A 22716-nucleotide genomic window follows, 5' to 3' on the forward strand; every position below is an offset into this window, starting at 1 on the left:
ATTCCATCAGTAAAAATTATTCATCACAGCACAACATAATTATTAAAGCTATCAGACAGTCGGATACATGACACTGTATACTATACACAGCAACAAAAGAATACGATCCATAATATAGGTTTTTGGGTTAGATCGTGAAAATATGAATGCGTCGATAAACCCGCGACCACCCAATACAGCCAATTAGTAAGGTTTGTCACGTGAACAAAACATGCCAATTCGTTACTAGTACCGGTGTGTTGGAGAGTAAACCCACAACATTTAAAATTCGAGTATGACGTTTCGCCAGTAATTACAACCAGCCTCATCAGGCGGCAGCCAGAGTTATCGCCTGTTGATGCCAGATGTAATTACTGGCGAACAAAATTTTAATCGCTCCCATTAAAGCTTTGTTCTCAAGACTCGTGGCGCCTGACGACGTGTCCCTTAAGATTACCATTGAGGCCCGAGGCTCGTGAAGCCAGGCAGGAGCATGCTGCTCCATCACACTCGGTGACAGCGCCCCCAGGGACACCGAGCAAGGCACTGCACGGCCGTTCTGTATCACGGGGGGGTTGACACCCTGCCAGGGACATGTCGGCTCAGGACAAAATGTCAAACGTTCAAAATAATTCTGGGAGGAAGATGCATTTGTTTAAAAAGAATGAAACATGAAGAGCGTTATCGGGTCGGTACAAATGCGCAACGCGGTTTTGTGTGATCGGACATCAGCTATGTGACAGTGTATTGCCGTAGATCAGATGCGTGCATCAGAAGGCAAGCTGTATCCATATGCCTGTTGCAAAAAAAATATCTGCCGCACATGAAGGCAGTTTTGCCGAGCAGCTCCGACACAGTGGTGAGGCTTGAAGCATCTCTTCCTCCCAGCACTTCCTTCGAGGAGTCAAACGGATGAAAGTAGCCGAGCTGCAGATGGGGGGCCGCGTGGTCGCGTGAGGGTGGGGGGGCTGCACACCCCCCAACCGAGATCAAAGATGGGTTTGATGCTTTTACATGCCGCATAATGGCATGCGTTTCCATGTTGCGGGCACACACTCATGCTCTCGGTGTTCCGCGATGCTTTCAGTGGATCCTCACCTTCAAGTGCTCGCGTAAAATGCACTGTACGAGACACGTTGTGTCGGCGGATGTGAGATGCTCCGCCGATGGGACGCCTCGCAGACTCCGCAACAGCGCTGCGTGTAACCTTGCCCGCTGAAGGGACGCGTTTGGATGTGTGGGCGCGATGGGTAAACCAACCGGGCCTAGCCCGTTGGCTCTGTGCTACACTGACGTTTATAGGATTCGTTGTGAAATACACGATTATACAGGTCATATACGTATCATATAATCAACACTAGGATGGCTACGAAGTGACAGTACTGTGATATATCGTACGATATAAGGTAATCGCGTGTTAGTTTTGCAAAATATCGTTATATTGTGAATACCGTTCCTCTTTTTTATACAAATGATTCTGACAAACTAATCTTAAATATAACAAACTCAGTAATTGAAGTTCTAAATAAAATATTTTTATAATTAAATTAGTGATTTAAAAAACAGTTTTCCGGAGTAATTGACAGCTTAGTGGTGGCTATATGAAGTCGTAATTTCATTCTGTTGTGCTTTGTTTAATTATTTAATGCACAACTGGCAGTGTGCGCTGCGTAATAAGCGTTATGGATTGTCAAGCTACAATGATTTAAAGGCGTTGGCATGCTTGTGTTTACCTACTGCAGTTGAAGAACTGTGGTTCTGTATTCGTACCAGAGGTACGACAAAGCACCAAAACAAACACAATGAAACAAATATACAGTCACAAAGTTACAGAAAACGGATTTCACAATAAAAATGTTATATCGTGAAAATTGATATCGTATCGTGAAAAATGATATGACGGAAACCCTAATGGACACTGTGACCTTACTGCTAAAAGAAACGTGTGGAATGTTTGGTAAGTGGCGGTGATGGATGTGGTGCTGCGTACTGATCGTTATTGAAGCGCTTCACTCTTGCTTGCCCAGTACAGTGCTCGGCAACTCGGATGATATTGCAGAGCAGCTGAATACATTGTCATGTCGAGGCACCTCATTGCAACGATAGGAGTGGGTTTAAAGTTAGATTGTGGCAGGGAGCACGAGGCAAGCTAATGTACATGGTAATGCATATTGTTTTAATCCAGTGGGACCCTCGCGTGTAAAGGGTGGAATGGAATATGAACAGAACTTTGGACACGGACTCATAAATGTGTTAATGCTGCTGCCGAGAGCTACGCAGCCAGTATGCGAATGTTGGAAGCTGTTAATATACGCAATGCAGCTTTCTTCACGTGTCCTTGTGGATTATCATTATGATAATTCTATGCAGTTACAACGTCTAAAGTACCAGAGCTCTCCGATGCGTTTCCTACTTGTACGAGGCTTTGTTCATCACGATGTCCGACGTTTTGCTCCGCGTGCTGGGAGCTTCTTCAGAAAGGTTTTGGAGGAGGGTAACGAGGGTGAGCAGCTCCCAGGACGTGAAGCGAAATGCCGGACATTGTGTAGAATCACGCCCGTCGGAGAACACGTGCAGCACAACTGCGCAAACCCACGTGGTGACGAACGCGCGGTCGTTGGCAGCCGTGCTGAACCACAATCACGATGAGGAAGCACTCTGACCCCAGCCAAGTGACACCGTGCGACCTATTACAAGGAGCCCGTGACATCGCTTGACTGCCCTTACTCCCGGCGCCACTCGCTGTGGGTGTCCGTGGCGGGTCAGGCCGAGACAAAAGTAGGCTCATGCAAACAGGTCACTGGCAAATTAGACTAATTCTCACTCGGTTAAACAAATAACCACGATTTGAACGGTCCCGCTTGCTCCATATTTCTCACAAGAGCTCACGGCTGTTGGGATTTATACGCAGTTCAGTAATGCTCGCATGCTTGTACAGTTTATTTGGGTCTCTCTCCATCCCGGTAATGGTTTTTTTTGAGTGACAACATGATGCTCCTAACCACTAATGCAACGCTGCCATTAAATTTCATGACCCACTCAGACATGTCTGCAACATCCACTCCTCCGTAAGCAGCCAGCATGCCTCGCGCTGCACTGTCAATGCCTGGTGCACTTCTTTAGAAGAGAAACACTGAGCCATGAATCTGATTGCTAGGCTCCATGCTGGTTGCTGTCATGTTTGCAATTATGTTTCCATCTCGCTGTGTGCTCCTGGCAGAATGCGTGCATCCCGTAGTGTCAGCTGGCTTTCCCATCTATAGCTCCTCTTTATATATCAACCGCTAGCAAGCGCCGTGCTCCTCTCCGTAAATCCTGACTACATCGTTTGCCACTTTGAGCTTATCGTGTCTGCTTTTTAATACTCTCTTACTGAATGATACGTTCTTTAAAAGTACTATTAAAATGTTCTTGATAGCATAGCCTTTTAAGGTTCTCAACATTTTGAAAATCGTAAGGTGTCAATATGTAATATATTGCACATGAATGCTGCTGTGGTCTAGTGGTTAGCATGCTGGACTTTTGAATTGGTAGATATCATTAAACTCAAGTGATGTTGATTCATCATTTCCTCTTGCATCTAATGACTAAGTTGCATCCCTCTTGACAAGCCGGTATGTCGCTGTGGTTTAATGGCGAGCACACCGGACCTACATTCTAGAAGCGGTTGGTTTGTTCTCCTGGCGCGCCATGACAAACAATAGACACGTTTCTTAAATCCCTCCACCTCTGTCCACCCAAGGGTATAAATGATAGTACAGTACAGTCGATCGGCAGATTGCACGTGTTGGGGTGAAGTGTGGGTCATCCCACCTCTTCTACGACATACAGCCGGCATGGAAGAGCAGCACAGAACACCCTGCGGAGGGGCTCTATAGAGAACCCTCTGGTGGAGGCCCTTTATCCAGCAGTGACATAAGCAAATCATTTCAGGGCTGCACCTCTACCTTTACAATTGCCCACAATGCAGCACAGCCCCATGGCCGCCTGTCACGGCACGTTGTGGTGAACGCTCGTGGGTTTCTTGTACGCGCTCGCTGTCAGGAGAGCGACCGTGGAGGGTAACCCGGCTATCGTTGCGATCTGCGACCCGCAGGCCACCCTCTGCTGCCCGACTTCTTCCTCGACGAGGAGCCCGAGGACTTGGTGAAGAAGATGGAGGAGTACGGTGCGTCTCTCCACCCTCGCCGCCGCCGCCTCATTAAAGACACCGGTTGACATTTTAACCGCGGCTTTTACGCCGTGTCACAGCCTCTTCTCGCATGGCTGCCTCTCTTGCCTAACCGCGCTGGGAGAGAGATGAGGCGCAGCGTCTGCTGACGTGGAAAATGACCGCCACGCGACGCACAACGAAGCGGGCTAATTTATTATTGCGCCGCCTCGGAGCGTTGAAATTCTCCTCCGTTGAAGGGAGCAGCAGCAGGAGGCTGCTAATTGTACATTCATCATGTGTGTGCGCGCGCGAGTGAGTCTCACGCACACGATGTGCCTGTAGTGTATACCACCTGCACATCATTCTGATGATGTAAGGACAACACCTCTTTGCCACCGGTTTGCTTATTCATCAACCACAATCTCTCTTCTCATATTAGGGGCGTGATGGTGCATCAATCAATCTATTGTTACGCTCATGATACGAGCATGGAAGCGTGCACTTTTTTCATTCACATAACCTCTATCCGCAGATCCCACGGGTCATAATAAGATGACTTTATCACCGGCCGAAGTTAGTTACACGTAAGCTCTTTTATTAGCAATTCTGTCTTAAATCAGGAAGAATTGACCGCTGGGTAATGGGAGTTGATGCGGCTTGAGTTTGATCTGTGGATGCTGGCAGTCGTGGGTCACAGGTCGCGGATAAGAGAAGCGTTGAGCCGCGTGTCTTCACCGGGTTTCCCGTCTTATAAACAAAATGTCTTCTCAGATGCCCTCTATAGTTTGCCCACTTGTGTTAAATGCTCGTTGTGGAATAAAGCATCTGAAGATCGTGTCGCTCGCTCTTTGGAGCAGCCTTGTACGAAGTCGCAGTGCACATCTAAATGTAAATAAAATGCAATGTAGAGAATGTTAACGGGTGCACCTCCCCCCGATTTGCCATTACATTAATTTAAACCAGTGAAGCGTGTTCTTGTCAACCTGCCAACTGGTTACGTCTCAAAATATTTTACACATTTCCATACATGAGAGCGTATATTCATTTTTTTGGTCGTAGTAGTAGTAATAGGAGTAAGAATAATAAATAATGAATGATTTCCATCAGGCGAGAGATGGAGGCAATTGGGTCCGTACACGCGGTGAGGTTGCAGGAGGGAAGGGGAATCATTCCTCGCATCATCTCACCGGCTCGTTTCTTCAAGATGAAAGACACGGCATTATTTCTTCAATTGCGACATCTGCTCCTTCCTCCTGCTCATGAGAAAAATGGCTTCATTCCTGGGATCTACGGAGTTTTTATTGCTATAGAGGTCTGCTTAAGATGCATCTACTGGTTTCAAGAGTCTGTCTCTAATCATGCGTTGTGGTTCCATCTTTCTTCTCAAGGCTTTACAGCCATTTCATCAATCTCCTTTTTGCTACTTTCACGCTCGTGGCTAATTCAATTTTTTAGTGTTCTCTAAATAATGTTTTCGATCATTTCCTAATAGTTGTACAGGGTTCTGCATATTCTACCGGTGTATGCTGTATTTGTTTGGCATCGCCATTCATTTTCCTATCTCTCCCCTCTTCTTTCAAGTACCTTGTTCGCTGTTGCTCTTGGCTGTTTGTCGTTGGCTGAAAGATATTCTTAGTGTCTCCACGTGGGCCTAGTTCTTGGTCGTTAAGATAACTTGTTATGTAAAGGCAATATCCACCTTATAAATGTAATGGGTTGGTACAGGAGTGATACATCGCCATTAAGCTGTACGGAACACTTGCACAAGGAGCCCGTTTTTGTGAGGTGGGAGATGATTGCTCATTTTTGCAGCTGATTAACTTGTCTGACGCGAGGACACAATAACTCTGTCTCGCTACCGAGGGAACTCGGAGTTATACATTTCTACAAGGGAGCGCTTTAACATCCATCCCTAATGATGGCGCATGTGGCCACCACGTTTGGAGAAAATACATCGGGTTTTTTTTATTAATTAAGGGTTCTTTTAAATAATCTTGACATTTTTGGATCGCCCACCTCACAACTAAGTTTTTTAGTCCCCCGTTTCGTTGGTGGGGGACACAGTTTGATCTGGTAGAGCCTGCAACTCGGCGCGGGACGTCCAGCGTTGAGGACGGTGAGAACACAAGGCAGCCTGGACGTCAACGTCTTCAGTCGCGCCCCGCTGTGTTAACGATGGAAGCGTGAATCACGCCCCATCGTCGACCCCCTTTGCCGCGGGAGCAGAGCGGGGCGCACGCGCCTCACCGCCGTCGTGCTTGTCGGCCCTCAGGTGGGAAGCCGGCATTCAGAGCCGGAACGTCGGCCGGAGGCGAGGCCGGCAAGCATGAGGGCCCAGCGCCCATCGGCAAAACCTTCGAGCGCATCCGCCACTTCCTTTCCGCCGACGTCGTCAAGTCCACCGGTGGCATCTTCCAGTTCGACCTCTCCGGTATTGTCACCGATACTCTCGTTCCTTCCGGGCTCGCTTTCATCTTGTCAGGACTGTACAGACGCCGCCCGTTTTTGTCGTTTACGCTGACGGACGAGGGCCTCTCCCCACGCCTTGGGGGACCGAGAAGGATATTTTGACCGTACTTCACCGTGCCTTTTGGTGCCTGTTGGTAAAGGTGGGAGGAGTTCAGGATAATGGACGATTTGCTGCGCTGCAAGAAAACAAAAGCCTAATTAAGTGAAACACTAAATTTAATTTAAGCAAATGGTTTGGTCATTCCTAACATGGCTGAGACCATGATTTCTCTAAACTTGAAAACCTGTTTCACTCACAGGCAGCTGCCCAGGTCCGAATTGCCCATGGAGCAAGACCAAGTAATTAACTTGCTGCTACAATCCGCGAGGGCTACACTTTAGTTGTGCTAACATCTTTAAATCGCCAAGTAAAGCTAATTATGAATCCACCTCATATAATGCATATGTTGTCACACAATCCGCTTTCATTACCCATACACACAAACCAGAATCATTGCATAATTCCGAATGGTGCCCTGGCAAGCGGACTCGAACCCCGGGTTTCAGCGGTTCCAGCTCCGTGCTCAGGCGTTGGGCTTAGCCACCTGGCCATCTGCCAAGCAATTCCTCCTTGGGCCATCGGGTTCTTCAGCACAGCTGATCCCAATTTTACTGGCTTTGTTGCATCATCAAATTAATTGGCTGGCTGTCTTGTGCTTGCTTCATCCTTACGATATGGCTCTAACATGAACATTATTGGCCATCTGAGCGGGGTTGAAGCCTGATAGGAGGACGCTCATACGTAGCCTGCGTCATAGGTGTTGGGGCCTGTATATTTGGCTGGTTGATAAACTGGTAAATTATGTTTCTTTGGCAACACTGGTCATCTTCCAAGAAGAAGAATCTTCCAATGATGTATTGCGAATCAATTATTATTTTTAATCTCTCGATGTAGTCTCTAGGTCATTAAAATGTTAATGGCCCATTTTTATCGAATAGACTAAAAGCAGATCCCATTTCAGCCTTTTTCTGCACTTTTAAAGGCACCTCGTGTTTGACCGTAAACATTCGGAATTGGCTTTGCTCCTTGGTTAGAATTGTAGTGGCACTATCCGGAGAAACTTCTCTTCTCTGCGCGCCGGGTGCCTTGCGCCGTCTTGGATCGGAGACGCTGGATATAAGCACACCCTCTATCGGGACAGTTCTCTTATAAGCACCACGCCCTTACATTACACTGGTGGGAGGAAGGCAATGGGCGACTTCTGATACAAGCACAGCTGGATACAAGCACAGCTGGCCGTGCTCCCAGGGGTACTCTGTTTGATGAGACGTAGATGAGATGTAGATGCTCATCGAGCCAGCGGTCTCGGTGTGCACGGAGAAGCGCCGCTACGAAACCGATCCGCCCTGCAGCAGCCCACGTTCACTGACATTTCCCCTGAAACGTGTCCATACATACATACAAACATACATACGTACAGACATACAAACATACAAACATACAAACATACATACAAACATACATACATACAGACATACATACATACATACAGACATACAAACATACATACGAACATAACAGTGTTGCTCGATGCTTAAACTTTGTTAAAAGTGCCGGCCCACGTGTTGGGAGCTGTGAGCAGTGTCGCTTTGGCAACCCATCGCGTGCCAGCACGTTTCCACCGCTACCTCTAGCCCGAGTTTGGAGGCTAGATGTCTCCATTGTTATCGGGATGGATGGCAGTGCGCATCTTCACACTGGATTTGCCAGAATGCTCAGAATGCATCTTCTGGTTCAGTTCAAGGTAAACTAACGGGTAGCGTTCTGGGTAATGTAACGTTACCGTGCCTGTTCCTACACCGGGCAATATCTTCACAAAATGCAACTGAATATGTCCGTTTTATACTGGTTCATATCTGTTATTTGATGCAAGCCTTTTTGATGAGTAAGGAGTGCTCTTTCATATTTCACAAATTCAAAGCTTGGTCTGAAGTCCGTGATTGGACGTCTGAAACTATTCCTCAAATGAACGCTTCAAAACACTGCTTAGATTTGTCCGGTCCCATATTTACCAAAACAAGAATGAAGAAGAGGCCTTTATCTGTCTTTGTTTGAAGTTTATATTGTTTTAAGTTTATATTAAACCTTTTACTCACAGCTTAGGTATAATATTAGAAAATGTGTTTTTCCTATCTTCGTAAAATCAAATCCAAACCTAATTCGAGACAACTTTGTTTTATCTCTGTGATATTGCCCACTTCGTATTACTCCTTTGATAAATCGACGACGGAGTTTTCGAATTTTAGAAACGCAACAAATCACAAAATTTCCCGCGTGCCGTGGCGTTTCGTGCTGACCGTTCGCACGTGTGCTCCGGGGTGCACAAAGTTACCCGGGGAAAAGGCAAAGGCGCAGCCCTGCAATGTCTTGCTCACCACTGCTGATGAAAGGGCCTCCATTAGAGGAAGCTCCACAGAGAGCTGCTGTTGTGGGTATTTGGTCTGCTCTTCCACGCTCTCCAGACGTCCTGGAAGAGACGAGGGTAATCAGAGTCCCATCATCTTAACTGTGGCGAACCCATTTAGGGCAGCTCGTGTTTAATAAAGTTGCCCATTTGTTTGAACTGCTGTGCGGGGAGACGCAACCGGCAAGCTGTGGATTGCGAGTCTGGTGGGCGAACCGCTTCACTGTATCAGTGGGCGAACCGCTTCACCGCGGCAGTGTCCTCATTCCTGACTTGATGCTGCAGACAATTCTGGGTCAATGTGGCAGCAATTTTTTTTACCTTCAGAGGAGAGGTATGTGATCATATAACTCTGATATTAACAAAATGTAAGTACTCTGCCTTGGCCCACAGTCAAAGAACACATTCAAATTAAGGTTTGATGTTGATGTTGAACACAAACCAAGGCTTGCCATACGTGCACTTGACTGTCTAGACTTGGGGTTCCATATTGTCGATCTCTTGCACTTTGCCTTGCTGACAAACAGCTTGGTCCGTATTGCCTACTGCAACATATGAATCAGAGACATGGACAAAACGGGCTTGGGCAGGACACGTCACAGCCACAGCGGACGGTGGCCGGCGGTGGAGAAAAGTTTTTGGGCTTGGGCAGGAGAGTAACAGTGGAGTGGCAGCCGGAGGGGACGCGCCCGAGAGGACGCATGCCATGGAGATGGAGCTACGAGATCAACTCGTACGCAGGCGCTGGGTGCATTGTTGCATCGTAGGACCGCATCGTAGAAACGGCAATGGCTTGAGGATGCCTTCGTCCAGCGATGGATTGTTGAATACCATTGGTCATTCCCTGAGCCAGCATTTTGGCAAGTATGTTGCTTTGAATGTGGTTGTTCACGTATTTGTGTGACTTACACAGTTTGTCCGAAAAACATGGAATTCCTAATCAGTGATATTTAATTTGAAACAGCTGGCGTAAACATCGTAGGCGCGGGGCGATGTGCACATCCTGCAAAAGTCTCAAGTGTGCGCGTGCTCCATTGCCTGTTGGAGAGTGAGAGTGTCCATTGTGTCGACTGGCAGTCCTGATCCAGAGAGTGGACATTCCATTAGTCTATGGCAGGAGCAAGTCTCAGCATAGGCTAGGTACTGATGAGTCACCCCCAAGTGGTGGTAGACGGACACCGGGCCGAGTCGACCCTTACCATCTCGTGGCTGTGCGCTGGCAGGCGCGCACCTCCTCCTTAGCAGGTGACACGTCGGGTGTGATTGATCGCGTAAATAGCGCACGTAAGTGGCTGCCGCTCGTTTATTGTACATTGCCGTGAAATTACATTTTTATGAAATGCATGGTAAAAAAAATCAAAAATAATTGTCATTGTAAAGATGATGTGTTCGTCATAATATTGCAAAGCCGCCACGTTTATTGTTAGGCTGCAATTTATGTCCCATAACCCTTAAACTGTGGATATGGCAAATATCAAATCACTACGAAGCCAAGCTGTCTTGCCATAACAGAAGAGAAGGATGATTTTAAAAAGTGGAAGTGATGGGGTGTGCGAGGCTCTATCCGTGCGTTAGTGTGATGTACGGCCTTGCCCGTGGCATATTAAGGAAAGCCGTCCTGGCTGCACGAGTGTGGTGATGTGATTTACGCGAGACTTTGATGTAACGTGCTGCTCCGTGATATTCTACTCGAGCCAGAGCCAGTGGTGTTGGTTCAATAGCCAGATGCACTTGCTGCACTGAAACAATTAGTCTAATTAAAAAATCAATCACATTCTAAACGCGAGCCTGGGCTTCAGCCAAGTTATCTTCGTGCGGTTGTTTCATAGCCTTTTGCCACAATTAGTACACAAATTCTACCCCGTAACGGCTTATTTTAATTGGAATGCAACATATTGACTTTACATTCATGTAAATTCCCATTGCATCACATTTTTCAGTTGTCAATATTGTAGCTGCCATTCGGTATTGTTATGTCGGCATCATGCTGTCCGTATGCCAGATATTGCCGTGGAGTAGATTGGGCCTGCGGGTGGCCCTGAGGCCGGCTCAGCCAAGCAATGTCCAACGATCTCACCAATGCAACGCCAATCGCATTACAGCCTCCCGCCTGCGAGACCATGCACTGAGCTGCCTTCTCTGCCAATTATAGCGAAAATATTGTCGGCGTTGAGATGGCACTAGGCAGCCGCACCTCACGACGAGGGTGCATCGCTTCACGGAGCGGAGGACGGCCTTCCGCGACCAGGGTAGGTGCATTGTCATGGCGAACGACGTCCAGGGCACCGCCATCCCCCTACGTCGCTTCCCTCTGCCACGTAGCACAAGCGTAGGGTATATGTCAGAGGTTTTTGTAGCCAATGCAATTATCCGTATTTGTTTTATTTTGGTTAGGCCACGCGGTAGTTTTACGTCAGAATTCTTGGCCTGTTGGGCGGTGGATGGAAAATGACAATAATTTTGACATGCAACTGCCACGTGGGCTAGCCCAGCAGAACCAAGTGGCCCCTGGAGCACAGCTGGCACTCCTGGCTCCACTGTGTCCCCACCACCGCTCGTGTGCTCCCTGTCCATCGCCGACTGCCTCTCACGAGGCTCTCTGGGTGACCTACCCTGCCCCGCCGCGTTCCAGCATGCCACCCAGCATCACCTCCGCGCTGCTCTCTCTTCTATGCTCAGGTTCACAATCGCTTTCCCGGTCTTAACCATGTAACTCCTAACATCTCCTCGTGCACCGACACTGAAAGGCCAGATACGTTTTTTTAAAGTTGCTTTGGTCGTCCAAAACTTTGATCATGCAGTAGTTCTGGCTATAATACTAAAGTTTATGTTCGTCAAAAGGAGTGCCTTTGGAAAGCTAAACTTGATAATGAAGGCAACTTTCCGGAGTGCCTAAAGAAGAAGAACGTCATCAGTGCGCACTACCTGCAGTGCCACACGTCCAGAAACACGGCAATTAACTAAAGTTAATAAAGAAAAAAGAGAAAAGTGTGCCAAGTAGCATGGAGAAGTGCATGCATGGATTACATTGAGAGACATGCATGCATGGATTACATGCGTGGACTACATGCGTGGATTACATTGAGAGACAAAAAGAGGAACACATCGATCATCCCACAAGTCAGAGACATCGTATTGGTCTTCATTCAGCATTGGATAGAGCATGGCTGCTGAAAATCATTACGAGTGACTTGGGCCAAGCTCAGTGTCACCTAGATTGCTTGCCCGGGGGAGGCACAGGGACACAGGAGTTGTACTCAACAGAGGAGACGAACACCGCTCACTTGAGCCTCAAGTCCCTTGGACTTTCTTGGCTGCTTGCGGCAGGGACGTCGTCGCACCAACGTAACAACGGAGTGCCAGCCTCGCCACACGCTCGCACGAGCCGCACGGTGGCAGCGCTGGAGGTTCCGCCGCTGGGGTGGGGGGGCGGCCGCCGCTGTCTCCGTGAGACGCCAGCCGCGTACTTCCCGGCGGGAGTGCGGCACTCCTTGCGCTGACCCCGCACAGATGATGACAGGCTGAGCCGCCCTCCAACGATGATTTGAATTCATAAACCTTGCGATTGTGAGACGGTGTACTCGGCACAGCAGCACCACTCGGCCTGATTATAGGGTGGTGGCGCAGTGATGACACTTATGCCTTTCAGCAAGAAGTGCCTGGCTTCGATTCCAGACTCGGGCGCCTTTCTGCGTGGAGTTTGTGCGTTCTCCCCTTGTACCGCTTCATGCGTTTTCTCCGGGTCATCCAGTTTTCTCCCATAGCCAATAAACCAATGTAACTGGTGTTTGCCAAACATTCCATTGCTGAAAATTATCTTCAAATTCCTCAATCGAGCTTGTGCCTGAACACAAATCTTAAGACTCGTTGAGGAATCCCTTGGTAAACAAGCAGAGTGATAATAGTAATACATACTTAGTCGTGGCTATAATATCACAGTCATAATACCGTTTTTGTTTGTGATTAACTTCTCTGTGAATCCTTAGGGTCAGCGGATAACAGGGATAAATGCATACGTGCTGATTTCTCGTGTAGCATTGCTTGTGAAGGAGCGTGTTAGGGATGAGGGAAGTGATGCGTCGCTCGGTGTATTAACCCCTGGGATATATTAGACGGGAGGAGCGGTGGCATAGTGGTTAGTGGCATGTGCTATTAACCCAGCTACCCGAGTTCAATTCGCAACCACGGTTGACATGCAGTGAGTGATGTTTTAACCAATTAAGAATCGATTAAATGGCTATATCATCGATAATATCTCTTGCAATTTAACATTCATTCCTGGTTGACTTTCAGATGCAGAAACGGGAGTAATTCATTTTGCAGATAATAAGAGTTGTATTTATTGCAACTGATATGAACATGACTGTCGTTCTCTCTGTGCATTAAACCAAAAAATAATAATAGCTACAACATTTGATTAATGCACACAATTACATTATCAACTTCATTACTGTAATGAGCAATGTGGCTGATTAGATTTTGGAATAGACTCAAACTGAAGTCATGAAAATATAATTATTCTTTCTCTAATATGTTTGCATTAATTTCTGGGTTTTTTGCCAAGTAATGTGCGGTGTTTTGCCCGCTTCCCGGTGAATTAGACTTGTGCGTATTCATCATTATCCGAGACCCAGTGCAGTGTTTAATAACCGTGTATTTCAATTGCAATGTCGCAAGGCAGAAAGTAAAAACCACACAACTCCAACCAATTCTGTTGCAGAATATATACACGGTTTGGCTTCCAGATGGGGGGTTGCTTAGCAACATGAATAGAAGGTTACATTTAATCTGGGGTGCAAATGAATACGAAATTGTGTTAAATGGAAATATTAACACAGCTCTCTCTGATGCAGTCTTTTAATTGCCAGAGCACACTCCAGCAGCCAGCTATTCTGATTAATGTCGGACGCAAAATTACGTCTTCACAATGCATCCATTGTCTTGCTCGCGCTCGGCGGTTGTTAATTTTCTTGCATCGCGCCCAGGCCACACACGGCAGTCGTTTACACGGCTCCAGTTTCACAGAGCGCTGGCGTTCATTACAATCGCGTTGTTAGGCCCTGTATGTGCCGCCGGTGCCATTTGTGCGCTTGCATTGTGATGAATATGCGTCGCGATATTATGTTTTTGCGTGCAAATCATATATTTTGCATTTTTAAATGTCCATGAAAAGGTAAATGTGCCTTGGTGATAGGAACATGTTTGAAATGCAGAACTCAAAATAGTTTAAATATATATTAATAATTTATGGAAGAACATCAGTATATTCTCCCATTAATTATTTGTTGTTATCGTGATGGATGTTGTATTTGCAAATATTCAGTGCAAGGATCAGCGTGGGGTGATGCGTTAATCAGCGACAGGCTCACGTTTTATTTTAAATCCTTCATGAAATTGAATGCTTGGGAAACAAAACCTAGGCGTTCTTTGACCGCACCGAACAAAATTGCGTTGAGATTACAAAGCGAATACGCACGACACATACATATCCGACCAGTATGGAAGAGTAGACCAAAATGCCCAGTAGAGACGAGCGCTCTCTGGAGTTACCCTCTTGCAGCAGGCCCTTCTGCTAGGAGTGGTCTGAGCGAGCAGCTGCAGGGCTGCACCTCTACAGTTGCCTTCTCTCTCAGAGCATCGTGCGTCGCACGGCCGCCGTGAGACCCATCTGCTCGGAAGCGCCCCGCTCCCCCCCGTATGGTGCGCGTGTGCCGTGTGCCACACCACACGCGTGTGCCGCGTAGCACGCGTGTGGTGCATGTGGCGATGGCTCGGGTGGTCAGTGGGGCACCTCTGCACCGTCGTGAAGTGTTTTAAAAGAAGCTTGCGGTGCACGGCATCGCTGGGAGAGCAGTGAGCGTCGCCTCCCCTCGACGTCGCACTGCGCGTGTAGAATCGCTTCAGGGTTGCGTCTCACACGCCGAGAATTTGCACTTCACACGCCCGACACTGGTGGGCAAGTTAAGTCAAAACCCCAAGCTTCTTATGTTTGTAAATACGTAAGTATATATTTACTGATTATAGGTTTTTCCCCTTTATATATTTACTGCTGCAGCGTAATATTATAACACAGTCATGTACTTGAAATCTTGACTGAATTTATGAGCTCGCAATCATTGTGGTCGTAATGCAGCGTAAATACATTCAAATGTATTTTTTTTTTTATTAAATTGGAATAAACATCTGGCCAAAGACTTCTAATGGCAGGCCGCACGACGGAAGCCATCTTCTGAAACGGTTTCGGCGTCTCTGGTGGAGGCCCATAACCCTTAAACTGTGGACCCCTCGGCGTCGCTCACCGCTCGGTGCAAGTTGCACGCAGCGCGCGCGTGGGTGCGTGTGCGCGCTCTTTTTAATTCAAACGCGTGCAACGCACAGGTCAGGGTTCATAGATGGACGTTCGTTTTCAGCTGCCTTGCAGGGGGAAACATTCTCTTGTGAAAGTACAGCCCGAGATTTTATAGATACACCACCGAAATAGCGGGGGCGGGGGGGGAATTCTAGAATTATAGATTGTGATCCAGGGCTGATAATCATCGTATCCTGTTGCATGCAACACGCTCGCCTCGGTTCCTCCTGTTCTTTGTCTTTCAAAAAAATGTACGGAGCCTCTGTCACAGAATTTGCGATGCAACGTGTAAATGGTTCTTCCTTTGCGGCGTAGCACACACCCACATTGCTCCCGGCGTAGACGCGGGGTGAGTGAGGGAGATGCCACAGATCTGTGATCTCCACCGTACACCACAGCCTTCCTCCTCTGTTCCCCCGTAACGCACGGAAGCCAACGCTCTCACAGTATTCGTTCGCCTTTTGAGAAAAAATTAAAAGGGTCATTCTAAATCAGAGGGGTATGTGTAAATGGACCACTGTAGTTACACTGCCTTGTTAAATGTTATCAGCACTGACAGCGCCAATATAAGCAGTCGTCTGTATGACTCTATGTTCTTGTGTTTATTTCCCAGTTTAAGTTGTAATTTTAATTAGGCATAGGGCTTCTAGTAACACGAGATCATATTTATAGATCAGGCGGTTATACGCATAGTGCTGTGTAGTCACAGTGCACGTTCCGTACTCCTGGTGCATTCATCACATCTGTACCCAATGGGATAATAAGGAACATCTCAACAAGCCGCTGAGAATGAGGGAGTTTGTGGAGACGATGCCATGCATTGTCTGTCTGCAGGCTCATTACAGGTTCCCAAACGCCCACATGGGATCAGAAGCTGCTGTGAAATATAACCTGATGGGATGTGTATACAAATAAGGATTCTTTCATTTTCTCATGTAGAGGGACAGATACGTGGACGTGAATGTTCTGCTTCGTTATTTGTATTTTCTCGGACGACGCGCCCGGCGGCCTCGGGTTCGGTATTATCAAGTTTTACGTCAAACTAGGGCCCGTATCTAGCAGAGGGCGTCCTTGCCTGTGCATACCTGGCAGTTCTCCAGCATTAGTTCAATGACGCCTGACTGCTGATGAGACACTGAATGATGAAACCAGTCCAGCGTTGGTTGTGTTGAACTAAGGCTGCTGCTGAGAATGTGTAAATAATGTTTAAATTGTTTTTATGGAGGTGCAGATATGTGAAGGGGGAAAATTGTGTCCACTTGTGTGTCTTGAATAGACATCGTTGTTTTACACTGGCTCCCTCCAGCACGTCTTTGTAGTAATTACTCAGGAGGCTTGACGACGGGATCGGAGGCACACTTATTTATTAACACAACTTGTATACAGTTAGCGAGTATACACAGGACCTAAGGGGTAACGTCCCCTTACTCGGCTAACAGGGAGACACAACATCTAAGCCCCGCTAACCTAAGCCCAAGTCCTCCACTAGGGAGCTAGGGGAGGCTACCTGTCCCAGCCCTGGTCAAGCTGGGATCCGACCCCCTGAGTTCCCAGACCTGCTCGTCAGTCTGGGCTCTCGGGGCCACGCCACCGGCTTGCCCTGGTCGGCCCTTATAAGGACAGCGAGCCAGGGGAGCTCCGGGGCCTATTCTAGCTGGTCTTCCGTCTTCGCTGGTTAAAGCTGATACCTCGACCTCGAGCCCTCCGGCTCACCCCCTCTTATAGTCCGCGGCCCCCCCGGGAGGGGCCCGTGGGGGATGCAGGTGCGGACGTCGGTGTGGCCACCTCCTATGTGTACGGCCCTAACCACGCCCCTTGTGTTTGTTTGCCATCCGCTCCCATACACAATTACACCTCTACATCACCCCCCCCTGTACAGCTCGCAGCCGTCCCCGGCTGCAAAAAAAACCAGAATAAAGGTGCATGCCTCCCCAAAACCGTGTGTGCCTCGCGTAAATTTAACAAGAACAAGAACAGTCATAACAACAACAACAACAGGAAACAGGTAGAAGAAGAAAGAGAAAAAAAAATAACCCGGCGCACCCTCCCGAATAAATACCCCATTCCGCAAACCCAACATATATACACGCGCTCCGGATGCCCCTCCCCCACTGTCCGCAAGGGCCCCCCAACGGCCGACCTCACAATAGTCTGCGCGTTTTGGCGCGCGTTCTCGCGGCGGGCCCGTCACAAGGGCTCGACCCGGCACGCTCAGTGGTGGTTGGTGACGGTCCGGGTGCAAGAGAGTCTGGCGTCGCTGCCGAGTGACCCCCGACCCCTCCGGGAGGGGTTGGCGGGCGTGGACCCGTCACTCCTGTTGCACCTGGAGATGGAACAGTTGATGTCATGTCAGGCGAGAGCAGCGACGTCGGGGAGTCGGCGGACCCCTCACACGTTTGGCCATGCGTGTGTGTGTGTGAACCACGGGCCGGCGCAATGAACGGTTTCAACCTTGAGGGGTGCACGTACCACCGACGCCTCCCCCATTTGACGCGAACACATTGCGGCCGTAAGACCTGTACGACCTCCACTGGCCCCCGCCACGGCCGTACCAACTTTGACGAGGTTGCCAGTGGCACCTGGGGACAGTGCAACCATGCCCTGTCCCCTGGTTTCCATTTGAACACATGTACCCGCCCCAGCCGAAGCCTCTCGTTCGCCTTCTGGCGGAGTTCAGAATTTTGCACGGCCGCTTCCCGCGCCTCAGACAATTTGCTGATGTTAAATTTAACGTGTTCGGACAAGGTAGACTTCGCCTGAGGCGCCGAGAGCTTCAGCTGGGTCGTCACAGGGGGGTTAGCCTCGCGGCCATACATTAAAAAGAAAGGGGAAAATCCGGTGGCCGCATGGGGAGCCATCCTGTAGGCCTGCAACACACCGGCTATGCGAAGGTCCCAATCTGTCTGGGATTCGGACACCTGTTGGGACAGCATAGACGTGATGGTCCGATGTAGCCGTTCCACCATCCCGTCAGTTTGAGGGTGATACGGGGAGGTCCGAATTTTCTCCGTACCCAAGAGGTCGCACACCTCGCGGAGGAGTTTTCCCGAAAAATTCTTACCCTGGTCAGTAAGCAGCCGTTCCGGAGCACCTTTGTCGAGGACATAGCCCTGGACAAAGGCCTCCGCGATGGCTGCTGCCGACTGGTTGGCCAGGGGCCAGGCCATAGGCCATCTCGTGAAGTATTCGACCCCTGTCAATAAATACCTATTCCCCCTGGGTGTAGCGGGAAATGGCCCGAGTATGTCTAGCGCAACGAGCTCGTTAACCCGGGAAACCTTTATGGACTGCAGCGGAGGGTTGGACCCCCTAGCTGGTGGCTTTCGCTGCGCGCATTGCGTGCACGACCCCAGGAGATCCCCCACGTCCTTTGCCATGCCCGGCCAGAAGAAATCAAGCTGGAGCGTGGCAAAGGTCTTGTGAACCCCCAAGTGCAGAAGCCGCTCATGAACAGCCCATACCACCTTACCCCTCAATGCTGCAGGCACCACGAGCTGCTGGCGGCGGGTTTTTCCGTCCCAGTGCATTAAAAGACCCTGGAACAACCCCCACGAGTCAATGTTCGCCACCCCCTGCCCAACCCCCCCTGCGCGACGGCGCAGAGCGAGGAGGGAGGTGTCCTCCATTTGGAGGCGTCCCCATTCCGCGACCGACAACCCCAGCAACGAATCCCTCCCTTCTTGCTCGATAGGACCCGAAGCCAAAGGCGCATCGGCGGCGGCCACGAGGACCGAATCGGTGGTGACGTTCGGGGGCCTACAACGCCCCGAACCCAGGAGGCAAGCGCACTCCGAAGTGGGTGGCAACCGTGACAGGGCGTCAGCGTTCGTGTGGCGGACGCCCTTACGATATGTGGTGACAAAGTCGTAGTCCTGGAGAATCTCCAACCATCGAGACAACTGGCCCGATGGTTGTTGAACCCGCAGAGCGTACTGTAGGGCCGCATGATCTGTACGGACGGTGAAACGCCGACCGTACAGATATGGGCGGTACTGCTGAATGAAATAAACAATTGCCAATAATTCCCGACGGGTAACGCAGTACCGTTGTTCCGCTGGAGACAGTACCCGACTACCGTAAGCCACCACATGCTCTACGCCCCCAATGAGTTGGGACAGCACGCCCCCGATGCCCGTGTTACTTGCATCTGTATCGAGCAAGAAGGGTTGTGAGAAGTCGGGGTAATTCAACGGCGGAGCCCCCACCAGGGCATTCCGGAGGGCGTGAAAAGCAGCCTCCTCCTCCAGCCCCCAATGAAACCTGACTCCCTTGGACGTCAAGGCATGCAATGGTTTCGCGATCGTAGCGAAGTCAGCCACAAACCGTCGATAGTACGACGCGAACCCAATGAAACTCCTGACCTCTCCCACCGAGGTGGGAGTCGGCCAGGAGCTGACGCATTCCGTTTTGGCGGGATCAGTGGATATCCCCGAGCGCCCAACAATGTGACCCAAATGCCGCACCGATTCGCGGAGCAAATGGCACTTCTGCGGTTTAAATTTTAAATTGGCAGCCCGCATTTTGAGAAAAACAGCACGCAGCCTCTGGAGGTGTTCCTCGAAGGATTTGCTAAAGACGATGACATCGTCCAAGTAAATTAAACACGAATCCCATTGTAAGCCTGCCAAGACCAGTTCCATTAACCGCTGAAAAGTTGCCGGCGCAGAATGTAAGCCCATCGGCAAGCGGTTAAATTGGAAGAGACCTTGCGGTGTCCGAAAAGCAGTTTTAGGTTTTGATTCGTCATCCAGAGGAAGCTGCCAGAATCCAGATAGTAAATCGAGGGTGGAAAAGAATCGCGCCCCCGCCAAGGCATCGAGCGACTCATCCATTCGAGGAAGCGGGTACGCATCTGCCACAGAAATTTTGTTCAATCGCCGAAAGTCGACACAAAACCGCAGTGAGCCGTCGTGTTTTTTCACCAAAACGATCGGTGCGCCCCACGGGCTGTTGGAAGGGGAAATGATATCGGCGGCAAGCATGTCATCAACAGCCGATTTGACATGATCCTTTTCGGCGGGACTGAGCCGAAAGGGATTTTGGCGGATTGGCGCGCTGTCACCCGTGTCAATATGGTGTCGCAGCAATTTAGTACAACCAATATCAAATTTGTGTTTACTAAAAACGTCGGCAAATTCTTTCAGGAGAACTCGCAGCTGCGCACGCTGCGTGTCGGACAGATCCACAGATCCCGCGCAAAGTGCATCCAGCCATCCGTCATCACAGTCCGAATGCGGTCGCGACGGAGGATCGGTGGTTACCTGACCCACGAGTGGTTCCTCATAGGGCGCCGGCGTTGCGTGTGCAAGCACGGTCCCTTGAGGAACCACGGCCGTTCGCGATCCTACATTAAGGACTGCAATGAAGGGGTCCCCATCCCCTTTCACCATGGTCTGAACCGCTAGCAAATCGGGTCCATTGACCCCGGCCCGAGATGGTCCCAACAAGACCCCCCGATCCGCAACCCCTTTAGCAAACGGCCGACGCAACCTAAGAGGGACGAGCATCTGAGCCCCCGGGGGTACGCGCACAGTTTTTGTCACGAGCGCCTGCACGGTGGCAAACGCCCGACGCTCCGTGGTGGGGGAAGACAAAAATGTAACACGTCGGCCCGATGGGAGCTCGATGCACCCCTGGTCAATCAAGATACGGATGGGCATTTTGGCCAAGAAATCCGTCCCCAACAGGCACGGAACCGCGAGTGAGGAGGAAACCAAAACAGGCCCGGATAATTTAATGTCTCCAATGCAAACTTTGGCGCGGATTTGCCCAATAATGCCCAGCGAGCCCCCGTTAGCAGCATAGCATGGCACGTCAACAGGGAGCAAGGGACGACTTTGAACGGGAAGGATGTTATAAATCAAATCAGATATAATGGTCGCCGACGCCCCTGTGTCAATTAAAATCCGCACCTCTACCCCATCAATATGACCGACCACAACCGATGATCCCGCCGACGCAGCAACGACACGATGGGCGAGCTCCGACCACTGACCCGGTTGGAGCGCTCGCCGCATTTCAGAACAATCGCGCGCGATGGGCGGCGATTTTCGAACCCTGTTCAGTTGAGCGCGTGAGTGTGTGTCGGATGTGTGCATGGGCCAAACGTGTGAGGTGCCACGACTCGCCGTATTTCTCTGCTGGAGCTTGGGTGGAGACGGCGTGGCGTCCTGACGAGGTGTCGCTCCGCGCTGACGGGGAGCCCGGCATCCTGACGCAACGTGGCCTTGCAGGCCACAGTTGTAGCAGCGTGTGAGCGCCCCAGATGGCCTGGGCTGCTCCTGGCGGCTCGGTCCATTCCGAGCCTGCGGTGCCGCCGATCTCCATTCCCCCCGCCGCTCCACCCCGCAGACCTCCTCTGATGGGAGGGCGGTGGCCGCCATGGCATGGCCGGCCACCCCCTTGGCAGCCTTTCGACGCAGGGACCGCAAGCCCCCGTGGATGTGGCGCGCGACCAGCAGGGACGACATCTCTCCGTCGTCTTGAGCCAAGACGGCGATGTCCAGCTCATCGGCGAGTAGCAGCAGCTTTTCAGCCACCATGGCGTCCACTCCCTCCTCGTCCATCCGCGGGAAAGCTGCCTTTGCCAGGGCCAGGAGAGCCGTTCGGAAGGCCAGGGGCGATTCGTTGGCGCCCCGATGCCGATCGTGGAACAGCTGCCTGCAGTCCGAAGGCGGCCCATAGACGGCTGACAGCAGCTGCAGCGCCAGGTGCAGCGTGGCGCGCTTCTCCTTAGGCGCCGAGGTGAGGGTAGCCAGGGCGTCGTCGTCCAGCATCGCCGGCAGCGCGCATAGTGCCTCGGCGTCCGTCCAGTTCGCCATCTCTTGATGAGCGATGAACCGCCTTTTGAAGCCGCCCCAATCTCCAGCCGCTCCCACGAACTCCTTGAGAGGCGGCAGTCGCTGTTGTAAGGCGACGTCCGTGGCTGCGGATCTCGCTCCCTCGTTCCCAGCCGACGTTACAGTGTGGGCGGGCTGTGAGCATGGCATCGCCGGTCGCTCCGTTGTTGACGCGCTGGCCGGCGTTGATGATGTCACGGCTCGTGCTTGGCCCTCAGCAGTCACCTGACGCAGGCCGGCCCCGCCCTCTGCTCGCACTGTAGTGATGGCGGGAAATTTAACCGCGAGCCGCGTCGGGGTGGCGGGAAATGCCGGCGTGCGTCGGCTGCTGCCGTCTTCCCGCGCAGCCCCTCCAGCTCCCAGCCGCGTGATCTCCTCCAACACGGCGGCCGCGGCGTAGAGCAGCTCCGCCAGGTGGGAGTGAGCCAGCCGAAGTCCCTCGGCCGACGCATCCCCCCCCTCCTGTCGTAGCGGCGCGGGTGT

At 50.6% G+C, this 22716-nt stretch overlaps 1 protein-coding gene across 1 annotated transcript in view; it reads left to right on the top strand.

Annotated features, from left to right (window-relative positions):
- Positions 1 to 22716, top strand: part of HSDL2 (hydroxysteroid dehydrogenase like 2) — a 60381-nt gene that overhangs the window by 25815 nt on the left and 11850 nt on the right. The window contains exons 8-9 of the mRNA XM_078605744.1: positions 4076 to 4147; positions 6405 to 6563. Of these exons, the coding sequence (XP_078461870.1) occupies positions 4076 to 4147; positions 6405 to 6563 (231 nt within the window). The remainder of the gene's footprint in view (positions 1 to 4075; positions 4148 to 6404; positions 6564 to 22716) is intronic.

Source organism: Lampetra planeri, chromosome 24 (genome assembly GCF_965212315.1).
Source record: "Lampetra planeri chromosome 24, kcLamPlan1.2.h2, whole genome shotgun sequence".
Classification (NCBI taxonomy): Eukaryota; Metazoa; Chordata; class Hyperoartia; order Petromyzontiformes; family Petromyzontidae; genus Lampetra; species Lampetra planeri.